At 34.0% G+C, this 12,445-nt stretch overlaps 1 protein-coding gene across 3 annotated transcripts in view; it reads left to right on the forward strand.

The window, feature by feature from the left end:
- The window catches only part of VIRMA (vir like m6A methyltransferase associated), a 60,298-nt gene that overhangs the window by 8,212 nt on the left and 39,641 nt on the right, over positions 1 to 12,445 (forward strand). For 2 of the 3 annotated variants that reach the window (XM_030303868.1, XM_030303866.1), the window contains exons 2-7: positions 1,184 to 1,299; positions 5,325 to 5,411; positions 6,721 to 6,769; positions 8,531 to 8,699; positions 10,592 to 10,714; positions 11,276 to 11,548. In XM_030303868.1, coding sequence (XP_030159728.1) covers positions 1,184 to 1,299; positions 5,325 to 5,411; positions 6,721 to 6,769; positions 8,531 to 8,699; positions 10,592 to 10,714; positions 11,276 to 11,548 — 817 coding nt within the window. Of the gene's footprint in view, positions 1 to 1,183; positions 1,300 to 2,845; positions 2,949 to 5,324; positions 5,412 to 6,720; positions 6,770 to 8,530; positions 8,700 to 10,591; positions 10,715 to 11,275; positions 11,549 to 12,445 lie in introns of those variants that run through there. The other variant, XM_030303867.1, reaches the window with a different exon arrangement.

The following is a 12,445-nucleotide window of genomic DNA, read 5'->3' on the forward strand; positions in this document are numbered from 1 at the left end:
GAGCCTGGAGCCTGCTTCAGATTCTGTGTCTCCCTCTCTCTCTGCCCCTTCCCTGCTCATGCTCTGTCTCTCTCTGTCTCAAAAATAAATAAAAACATTAAAAAAAATTTTTTTTAATGCAAAATTGGGGGGCTCAGTCAATTGAGTGACTCTTGATTTGACTCAGGTCATGATCCCAGGGTTGTGGGATCAAGCCCTACACTGCTTAAGATTCTTTCTCTCTCCCTTTCTGCCCCTCTCTCCCACTCACATGCTCTCTGTCTCTAAACTAAAAAGTTAAATTAAAAAATGCAAAATTGGGAAGTCATCCTCTCATATTTTAGGAAAGACTAACTTGAATAATCTTTTGGTCTGTTGATATGCATGATATTCTTTACAGCTTCCAAGAGAGACTCAAGAGTCATTCTTTCTAGATACAAATAACATGAACCATTTTTCTCATGAATTTTGATCACTAAGTAATCAGGTTGGCTGAACTTCTAGGAAAAGTTGGTGTAAAATAGTCCAAAAACTATGTGAAACATTCATTTTAAATTACTGATCACGAGAGCTATCTTTGTCTGATACTGTGTCAAATAATACATAGACATAAGTGTATACTAAATATAATTCATGCTATCCATTTCTTTTATTTTGATAAACAGTTTGTGGATTCAGATTATTTCAGGGAGGGCTTAACTTCAACTATTAAATACCTAAATGACTCTACTTGATCTTTTGTTATTAGTTGTATGTAAGTTTAGTAAATTAAACTGATTTAAGTATAGATCTATAGTCTCAGTCTCTTATTTATAATTCAGAAATTCAAAAATGGCAGAAAAGTCCACCCTGAATTCATTTGGTCTTGCAGTCTAATCTGAACTGACATGGTAGTTACAGTCTTTTTTAGTATGAATGTTTATACATGTAGTTGCAGAAATATTAATGTTTTGATGACAAGGTAATCAAAAGCAGAAGCAGAGAGTGTTAAGTAACATGTAATATTTGTATCATACTGCCTTTCTAAAAACCCAGAAATTCAGGATTGTGAAAAGCATCTGGCACCAGACGCTGTTTAATGGTATGGAGTTTAAGATTATTTGTGACATTTTGAAAGAAATTAAATTGAAGATGAATAAATTTTGAATAGAGAAAGTGTTTGGTTTTGCTTACAGTATGTCCCTGTCCTTCTTTTTTTTTAAAGCAAAGTTCTCATATAGATGTAGTACGTTTTCCATGTGTGGTTTATATCAATGAAGTCCGAGTCATACCCCCAGGAGTAAGAGCCCATAGCAGCCTGCCAGATAATAGAGCATACGGGTAAGTGAGCTTTCTTTTTAAAAGTGTTTGTGACAGAAGATTGTCCTAGACATATTCTTAAGTGCAAAAATTTGAGGTAATATTTTGTAAGTAAAACAAACAACAACCTAAAACTTTACTCAGTTATGTTATGTTGGATATAGGTTTTCTAAATAATCCACATATTATTATAAATTTGAAAAGAGCAATTATTTGATCTAAGTACCAGAAAAAAATTTTTCTTCATTTTTTTTTTAATCGGTGAAATAGGTTTATATTTTCTAAAATATTCTAGGGTGGTACAGTCTAGTAATTGAAGTATTTTTAACCTGGCTTTTTCCTTGAAAATAAGTAAGAATTAGTCTGAATATTTAGAAATGTGTCTTTTATATTATTTTATATCAGTTTTCATGACTTAATGGTGATCTTCTTAGCCTGATACATGTGTCTTTTTATAAATTTGTAGCTTCACATTAGCCTTTAGTTTTAATTAGCAAGTACTTATTTGATGCTTTCTCTTTCTTAGGCTCTGTGGGAAATAAGCGAAATGTAAGACATGGTCTCTGATGTGGAGTTGTTGATAACTTTAACAGCTGACCTAAAACAGAGGAATTTGATCTCTGTTGTACCATGAATAATCATTTTCTTCTTCCTATTTTAATTACATGAATTGGAAGTATAAGCCAAATTTTGGTTTTGGAAGCATGAACATATACAGTAAATATATTTATATGAGTTTTTAGCTTATAGTCTCAGTACCACATTTTATTATGTGCATGTTCTAATAGCTTAATTTCTGTAACTTGAAAGAGTTAAACCAGCTACTTAGTGTTATGGTACAGATTCAAAGTGAAGGGCTCATTTCTTCATAATTATGAAAAGTAGTTGGTTATTTGTAGAAATAGATATAAAATCTTTATAGGTTTTCAGATCATTCAAAAATACAACAAATACAAAATGAAACAATAAAAATATTTAATGTTTATAATGAGAAATCATCACTGACTTCATATATCTTTTTTATCCGTGTTTAAGGAAATAAAAACATGTTTTCCAATCATTTCTTCTTGTTTTTTCCTATAAAGGGAGATGTGTGTAGAATGGAAAAGATGGGGTGATGACAGTGTAATCTAGCAGTCTTCTCTAATTGTACTGCTTTTGGTCAAAGAAGGTCTATCAGTTATCTATTGCTACATAACAAATTACAGCAAATTTAGCAGCCTAAAACAGTAAACATTTATTATTTCACACTTTTTCTGAGGGTCAGGAATCCAGAAGTGGCTTATTTGGTTCAAGTTCCCTCATGAGATTATAGTCAAGATATAGTCCAGGGCTGCAGTGATTTGACTGGGACTGGAGAATTTGCTTAGAAACTCACTCACATGGCTGTTGTCAGGAGACTTCAGTTCTTTGCCAGGAGATCTTCTCTATGGTGCTGCTCATGTCACAACATGGATTCCTCCAGAGTGAGTGAGAGCGCATACTTCTAACCCAGTATCAGAAGTGATGTACCATCATTTTTACCATATTCTGTTCATTACATGTCCTGCTGGTATGGTGTGGGAAGAAACTACAAAGGTGTGAATACCAAGAATGAGGGGTCTCTGGGGCTGTCCTGGAGGCTGGCTAGCACAACAGGCAAAATGGATCTCTTCCATTAGCTGCAATGGGTAGGAGTATTGTTAAATTTTCTCTTTTTTCTCTCTTGTATTTCTTAGCTGGGGGTAAATAGCAGTTCATGTTTTAATAATTCCAAATATGAAATTATCAGAAACAACTTTATACATCATTAATATGTTATAGAACAGTAAATTAAAGTATTAATACAGTAATGCAAATAAATGTAAGATGTCAGAAAGTAATGTTAGAGATCGAGTGATATTTGTGCAGCATACTTTACAGCATTGTTTTTTCTCATTATAAACATCTTTATACATCTAGCCAACAAATTAAAATAGTTAACAGGAAGTTTTTTCTCATTATAAAATTCAGGAATGTATAGGTAAAATTAAAATCCCTGTAATCCCTCCCTCCTAAGAAAATCCTTACATTTGATGCATTGTGTTGTTTAATGTATATGTGTATATTTGTATATTTTGTTGTTATATGTGGTGTTTGTATATTTTGTTGTTATTTTTTATAAGTGTGGTATCTTATGTGAGGTTAGGTTTTAGAGTCAACTTTTAAGATGGAAGTCTAGTGCAGTCAAATCACCATTGATTCTTTAAGTTGCTTTTCACTGACCAGTGCTTGAGTTTTTGGGGCTTCAAAAGTAAAGAATTTACATTTGAGTTACCTTTTTCCTTTCTTTAGATACTGAAGGCCAGGGTCTAGTTTGAAGAAATAAAGGAAGGAGAGACTAGAGATGTTGCGCATATACGGTTGAATTTGGGTTAGGTAAATGTTTGCTACTCTAACCCAGCTGTATACTGTTTTGTATATTTCTTTCTTTTACTTAACATTACGTCAGGAGTACTTTCACATCATTAAATACTATTTGAAAATATAATTTCTAATGGTTGCATAATCTAATGAATGACTGTACAGTAGTCCCCCCCTTATCCATGGTTTCACTTTCCGGGTTTCAGTTACCTGCGGTCAACCGCAGTCCAGAAGCAGATGATCCTCCTTCTGACAGATCGTCAGAAGGTCAGTAGTAGCCTAATGCTAAGTCATGATGCCCATGTCATTCACCTCACTTCATCTCATCACATAGACATTTTATCATCTCACATCACAATAAGAGGGAGTACAATACAATAAGATATTTTGAGAGAGACTACATTCCCATAACTTTTATTACAGTATATTGTTATAATTGTCCTATTGTATTATTGTTAATCTCTTACTGTGCTTAATTAGAAGTTAAACTTTAATATACGTATGTATATATGTGTATACACACACACACACACACACATATATATATATATGTACAAATATATATGGAAAGAACAGTATATTTAGGGTTTGGTACTATCCATGGTTTCAGGCAACCATTGGGGGTCTTGAAATGTATCCCCTGTGGATAAGGGGGTACTACTGTACTGTAATTTGTTTGGCTAGTTCCTTATGTGGGGACCATTAGGTGTTTTTTACTTTTCAAATTATAAATAAAAGTATGATGAACATTCTCTTGAAAAAAAAAATCTTTTTTTGTGTATCAGTGTTTCCATAGAAACACCTAGAAAAAAGGTATTTCTGCATCAGATGGTATGAACATTTTCTCATTCTCCTGAATTTTATTGCCATGTTGCCTTTCAGAACAATTGCGCGTGTTTGTACTTCTATCAGTGCATCAGGGAACCTATTTGATATACTTTGGGCATTACTCCTTTTACCATTTGAATTTTTTGTAAATAACAAAATATGTGATGTTTAGAATCAAGGTTTTTAATTGAGTCTGAGGAATTTCAGCCAAGGGTAAAATATGTATCAAGTAAGATTTCATTCTAACACAAATTAAATAGGCTTTACTCTTAGCTATGTAAGTCTACAAAAAAATCAAAATGTTTATCTAAATTGCTACTATACAAATTTGAATTTAAGCTTTAAGTCACAATTTAGGGCTCTGATGCCAAAATTATTATTATAATCTTGTATTAATGTAGGTTAAGTTGAAATCAAATTGTAATTATATAACTCGAAGTTAGTTAACTCCTGATTCTTTCTGCTCATGGAAGGGAATCATGCTATAATGAATTATAAAAGTAGGTGTTACAATTAATTAGCATTTGTCTTTATAATACGTTAAGACTTTAAAATATTTATGTGTATTAGAATGGCCCAAGTAGCAAGCTAAAGATACTTGTTGATTAAAATTTCATTTTCAGTAATACTCAAAATGCATAGGTGTCTACTTAAAAATTGAATATGAATTTTAAAAATTACAGAAAATAATTACAATTAACTTGTGTTTTTTTATTATTTAAATCTTAAGATATAATTCTAGGATTGCTTTTAAATTTGTACTTACTTTGTCTTTTGTTTTAATTTAGGAACTGATTAGTGCAAAGGCTGATGTTTCAACTTTGTTTCATTCACAGGGAGACCTCTCCGCACACATTTCAATTAGACTTATTCTTTAACAATGTAAGCAAACCAAGTGCCCCAGTTTTCGATAGGTTGGGAAGGTATGTACCTATAAGGTAATTGCACCAGAAATTTAGGAGTTAATAGGCAAAACCTTTTTATTCTTTAGATAGAAGAAAAGGATGTATCTGTTGGTGGACCCAAGAACTCAGGGTTTATTTTACCAGTTGGCATTATTAAAGAAATGTCAAGCTCCTAGAAAGATGTTGAGTTTCTTTACAGAGTAAAAATTTAAATGTGTGAAACATTAGCCATCTTGTTTGCTTTTTATTGGTGTATACATTTCTTATACACACATCAAATGATTTAATAATAATCTTCTAATTTGGAAAAAATTGCTTTTTGATTTCTTCAAAAGAACTGTATAAACACTTTGGTAACTAATAATTTGTATCTTTTACATCAGACTATTTCATAATTTAAAATTCCATGGGCATATTTTGTAAGATGAGAATTTTATTAATAGAAATCTCTATTTTGGATTATTTAATACTTGCCAGGTATTACTAAAACTAGTTGTTTTGATGTTTGCAAAATAATTGACCATTAAATGGGCTTAGTAAGAACTCATTTATAAATTTTTACTTATTTATTTTGAGAGAGAGAGAGCAAGCTGGAGCGGGTCAAAGAGAGAGGTAGAGAGAGAGAATCCCAAGCAAGTTCCCCACTGTCAGTGCAGAGCCTGATATGAGGCTCAAATTCACGAACTGTGAGATCATGACCTGAGCTGAAACCAAGAGTCAGATGTTTAACCTGCTGAACCACCTAGGTGCCCCCTAGAACTCATTTATAAAATAAAAAAAACTTAAAGGCAGCTTAAAAATGGAAAAACTTCTATCCCTGTCATGAATTAAGTTTTTTAGATTTCACTTGTCATTTTATTGATCTTTCACTCAATATTAATTTATATTGATAATTTGGCTTTTTTTTTAAATGAAGGAAACCTAGATAATCTGAAGTAGTTAATTTTTAATATTATGGAATGTTTTTCTTATGTCAGTACCTACTTTTAAAAATAGGTATTTTTCTCTATTTGGTCCCATTATACATTTTAGAAAGGCTGTAATGCAATGGTTCTCTACTTAGCTGTATATTAGAATTACTGGGGGTGCTTTTTAAAAAATACTGATACCTACACTTACCCCAAACCAATTAAATCAGAATCTCTGGGGAGTTTGTTTTATACTTGATAACATTTTGGGGGAAGTAAATTAAAACTAAACTTAGTGGTTTATTAAAACAATAATCTAGTATTTGGTTTTATTAAGACATATAAATTGAGAAAGACTTCTTCATGAATAATGATGTTCAGTGTTTGAGCCTATATATTTATTCCTACTCTTTTGGCAGCCTGGAATATGATGAGAATACTTCTATCATCTTTAGACCCAACTCAAAGGTAATTGCAGAAGTCAGTTTTCATCTTGTTACTACTGTTTGTTTTCACTTTCATTGAGAGTTTTGATCTAAATAAACCAGTGATGCAGAATATCAGCCTATTTGGTTCTAGTGCTGCAGGATAACATTTCTTGTCTGATTCCTCTTGCATCCAGAAGCTATTTTAAAATGGAGCAAAGACATCTAATGTCACTGTCTACCTATAAAGCTCTTTCTTCCTCTAATTTTAATGTGAGTCAGGAAGAGGCCAGCATTTGTGCTTGCCCTTCTTTCATTTAGGTGAGCAAGTTCAGAAGATGACAGGAAGGTAAATTGTTACTAGACACCACTGTGCCTTAGGTTTCTTAACAAATATATATTTTATATTCCTTTCGTATCAAAAGTATGTCTTTTTTCTTGATATAACAAATGCCATTTTTTTAAATTTATTTTTATTTTTATTTAAAAAAAATTAACATTTATTTATTTTTGAGACAGAGAGAGAGCATGAATGGGGGAGGATCAGAGAGAGGGAGATACAGAATCTGAAACAGGCTCCAGGCTCTGAGCTGTCAGCACAGAGCCCGACGCAGGGCTTGAACTCACGGACCGCGAGATCATGACCTGAGCCGAAGTCGGCTGCTTAACCGACTGAACTACCCAGGCGCCCCTAACAAATGCCATTCTAGAAGCATCTGGAAAAGCTAAATCATGGGTGATCTGAAATGCAAAAAACTGTCCTAGTATGGGGCTACTTACTTAGGCTGTTTGTTTTTTCTTGGTGGGGAGGTGGGTATTTAATCCTCTATTTCTGTTTAGATTAAGTTATCTTCCTGATCTCTTTATTTGTCTTCCAGTGGGGCTTCTGTTTAGAATCTGTCAATTCCTGGGCATAGTCTTTGAGCCATTCTTTTGGTCCCCAGTTTCCCTTTACTGGAGTTTGCTAGAGTTTGCAAGGAGAATAATAATTTCATTCTTCCTTATCGTGCCTCCAGAATGGGCCCCATTACTACTTATTACTTTATCTTTACTCAACATGGTAGAATGGAAAGAACTCAGAAGTCAGGGGCTTTGGTTTCTGGTTCAGGTTCTTCTACTGACACTCTGATTTTCTTATATATTTGTACTCATTCTGGCTACCTCTCATAGTATTGTGGAAATATGGCAATTAATGTAGATAAGCACTGAAAAACAAGTTGTTTTTTATTTTATAAGAAAATATTGAGGTTTAATTGCATTGATAAAATCTTTGATCTTTTTAGGAGAAAGTTTCTTTGCAAAAACAATTTGTTTAATGCTTCTGGTTACCCTTACTTTTTAAGTACAATATGGGTACATTAAGTATACTTGCATGTATGAGTTGGGCATATAAAAAGAATGCTGTACAATTTTACGGATTAGAATTCTTGAGACTGGGCATAATTTGTGCTTTTGTGCACCTCCGTGACCTCTATAACTATTGGAGTTTAATTTATTAATTGGCAGTAACTCTCACTTAATTTCATTCTCATTTCCCTTCTCTTGACTGGGAATCTGGTTATGCATTTTGAACAGAGTTGATGTAAAGTATCAGGAGAGATGTAGTCTTGAGACAAATTTAGGTATGGCAATTCTGGAGAGCCATATAAAAGCTATGCCTCTGGATGTATTTCCATCAATATTGACCTTTGCACTTTCAGCATACTTTTAAAGACTTTAGTTTAACCATAGAGTAATTTGATATCAGTTTACTTTTGGCATATTAAAAGATTAACCTGGAAGATATTTTCCCCCAACAAATTAGGTGAATACTGATGGTTTGGTGCTAAGAGGCTGGTATAATTGTCTGACACTGGCAATATATGGATCAGTGGATAGAGTGATAAGTCATGACAGAGACTCTCCACCACCTCCACCTCCACCTCCACCTCCTCCCCAGCCACAGCCAAGTTTGAAAAGGAATCCAAAACATGGTGAGAATTTTAAATTTGTCTTTGTCAGTGACACTATGTTCATTATAATAGGAAAAGGTAATCGAAGTAGCTCTTCGAAACTTTGAAGAGCTTTTGAAACTTCCTTAAAACTTGAGAAGATATCTTTGTCAGTCTCACAATTCTTTCCTATAAAAGAGTTTATTTTTATGTTGAAGTGGTTACATTTTCTTCCTCTAGTTTCCTAGATACTTTTTTAATTGACCTGAGGGTTTTTTTTTTAATATGTAAGTGAAATGTATTCCAGTGTTTATTCATGGTTTAATATCAAAATTATCTCCAAAGGAATTGAGGAATAGGCAGTAAGTTTGGTATATATGGTTAGAATACTCATGTTAATGGTATTTTTTTTTCAGGAATGCATTTCAGATTTGGTTAGATGTCTAAATGCAGATTCCCCCCCCCCCCCCCCCGCATTTTTGAGAACCTTTTGCTCATTAAGTGGAGACAAGAAAAATAAGAATTCCATTAAACTTTAGTGACTCTCCTTCTATAAGGCAGGTAGTTGGACTCCTCTTTCAGAGGGTCTCATCTCCTTATTCCAATATTATTACTGTAAGCTGTTGAAATATGGAGATTCAGGAATACATTTTCAAGTTATAATTGAGGTCACTAGGAAAAATCTTTTGCTTTACAATGAGCATTTTATGAATAAATAAAATGATCTTCTCTTAAACATCATCTAATAGTGTCGTGTGAGCTCTTTGTCTTTGATGGTCACATACCATATTTTCATGTCTTTTCTTAAATCTTACCTATTAAGTGCGGTTAATCTTTCACTTTTTCTTTTAATCCTTTAGTTTTCTGTGCTCATTTGTCTTTTTTACCAGACTCTGAGCTCCTTGTGGGCTGAGAGTATATTTTACTTATATTTTGTGTTTCTAGTTTTATCACAGTGCCTAGTGTATATAGTGGCTACTCACAATTTTTGTTTAATTTACTGAATTGTTTTAAAATTGGCATTTGTGCTCATCCATTTATTTATATGGATGTATGTGTTTTTAATTTTTAATTTTGAAATAATTATAGATCCATAAGAGGTTGCAAAGAAATGTATGAGGAAGTCCTGTGCACTCTTTCCCCAGGCTCCCTCACTGTTAACATCTTTTACAACTGTAGAACAATATCAAAACAAAATTGGCATTGGTACAATCTGTAGAGCTTCATTCAAATTTCACCAGTCATATGTGCACTTTGTGTGTGTGCCTGTATGTGTGTGTAGTTGTATGCAGTTTTATTCATGTATAGCCTTTCATAACCACTACTACAATCAAAATACTTGATTGTACCATCACAAGATTGCCTGGTGTTATTTTTTAATAACTACACCCGTTCTACCCATCTCAAACCTTTGGCAACCACCAATCTGTTCTCCATTTCTGTAATTATATTATTTCATGAGTATTGCATAAATAGGTATCTTTTTGAGATGGGCTTTTTCCAATCAGCATAATTTCTTTGAAGTTCATCCACTGTTGTGTGTATCAATAGTTCATTCTTTTTTATTGCTCAGTAGTATTACATAGTATGGATATATCATAGTTTATTTACTCAATCATTGAAGGACACTTAGATGTTTTCCAGTTTTTGACTTTTGCAAATAAAGCTGTTATGAACATTTGTGTACATCTTCCTGAGGAAGATAAGTCTTCATTTCTCTGGGATAATGCCCAAGAGTATATTTTGGTATGTGGGAAGTCAGAAATTCTAATGTTTGTAATATAAATTAATTTGTAAAATTTGTTAGCTGTTAGGAAGGAAAAGTTTAACAATAAATTCTGAAGATGAAAGACTCAGCTGATAACAGCATTTTTGTCGTGCATTCATTTCACTTTAATAATTTGAAAGTTCTTTTTCTGTCTTTAATAAAAAAGCTGATGGGGAGAAAGAAGATCAGTTTAATGGAAGCCCTCCAAGACCACAACCTAGGGGACCAAGAACTCCTCCAGGACCACCTCCACCTGATGATGATGAGGATGATCCCATACCTTTGCCAGGTGTGAACAAAATCAGTGCTAGTTTTTCATCCCCTGATTAATGTTATAGTGCTTTTTGATTAAAGGAAAAATTAGATATCGTTAATCAAATCTTGATGAATGCCCTTCACACTTTATCCTATGCGATATTTCCTTGTGTTTTCTTTTGGCAAATGAACTTGTTTAAAAAAAAAAAAAAATCAGTTAATTCATTTGAAGCTGTACCGGCATTGCTTTGAAAATAATTTACTGTAGTGGTGTATACAGAAGAATACCAGTTAAAAATAAGCAGTATGTATTGGAAGAAGTAAACAACCTGTGTACTTAATAGCTATAAAGAAAAGGATTAGTTTGCGGTGTTAGAACATAAAATAGTATACTTTATTAATTCTTACTGTGTAAAATTGTGCAATATACTCTTAATATTTTTAAAAGCGGGTAGTTTAACCACTGTTTTTTTTTAAAGGGTATTTATGAGCTAAATCATCCAAAATGTCATTAACTAGTTGCAGTATCCAGTATGCTGCCTTATGTTATTTAAAACCATTAAAATAATCTGTGCCTTAAATCTCAATTTTTCAGTATCTGGTGATAAGGAAGAGGATGTTTCTCACAGAGAAGATTACTTTGAACCCATTTCTCCTGATCGGAATTCTGTTCCCCAAGAAGGGCAATATTCTGATGAAGGAGAAGTAGAAGAGGAACAGCAAGAAGAAGGAGAAGATGATGAAGATGATGTGGACGTAGAGGAAGAAGAGGATGAGGATGAGGATGATCGCCATACAGTAGACAGTATCCCCGAGGAGGAAGAGGAAGATGAAGAGGAAGAAGGTGAAGAGGATGAAGAAGGTGAAGGTAGGTTATGTTTGTTAGGTCGTTTTGGTTTTAAGTACTAGGAACTGACTTGCTATAGCTCTCAGCAATCCAAGAGAATTCATAGCAAAGATAAATGACTTTCAAGAAACTCAAGGGATAGACTCTAGCTGCACCTCAAGACTTGACTAGAACGGGGATTTCCATTTTTTGTTTGCTTTATGTTTCTGCTTTATTTTCTGTCAGCCAACTGTTGTTTCTCTGCTCACCCCACAGGTTTAATCTCCTTTTTTTGTTTTTAAGTTTATTTATTTTGAGAGAGAGAGAGAGAGAGAGAGAGAGCAGGGGAGGGGCAGAGAGAGAGGGGAGAGAGAGAATCCCAAGCAGGCTCTATACTGCTAGTGCAGAGCCTGACACAGGGCTCAAACCCAGAACTGTGCTGAAATCAAGAGTCAGGTGCTTGGGGCACCTGGGTGGCTCAGTCGGTAAAGTGTCCGACTTTGGCTCAGGTCACGATCTCACGGTTTGTGAGTTCGAGCCTTGTGTTGGGCTCTGCGCTGACAGCTCAGAGCCTGGAGCCTGCTTCAGATTCTGTGTCTCCCTGTCTCTCTGCCCCTTCCCTGTTCACATTCTGTCTCTCTATCTCTCAAAAATAAACAAACACTAAAAAAAAGAAAAAAAGAGTTGGCACTTAACTGACTGAGCCGCCCAGGCACCCCAGGTTTAATCTCTTTTTAACCAACCAGCCTACACTACCTGTGCTCAGTCTTGTTTGCATTTTTCTGGGAGATTGTTTGGCTTGCTCCAATATCATTTGTCCCTTGGTACCATCAGCTTTGGCCAGGAAGCAAGATCATGTAGGAAATACATGAGTAGAGATTTGGTGGGCTGTTTTCAGAAAGGAATGGTGTAAGCTGGGTGGAATTCCTAAAGATGCCT

The sequence above is a fragment of the Lynx canadensis genome, chromosome F2 (genome assembly GCF_007474595.2).
Source record: "Lynx canadensis isolate LIC74 chromosome F2, mLynCan4.pri.v2, whole genome shotgun sequence".
In the NCBI taxonomy this organism is placed as follows: Eukaryota; Metazoa; Chordata; class Mammalia; order Carnivora; family Felidae; genus Lynx; species Lynx canadensis.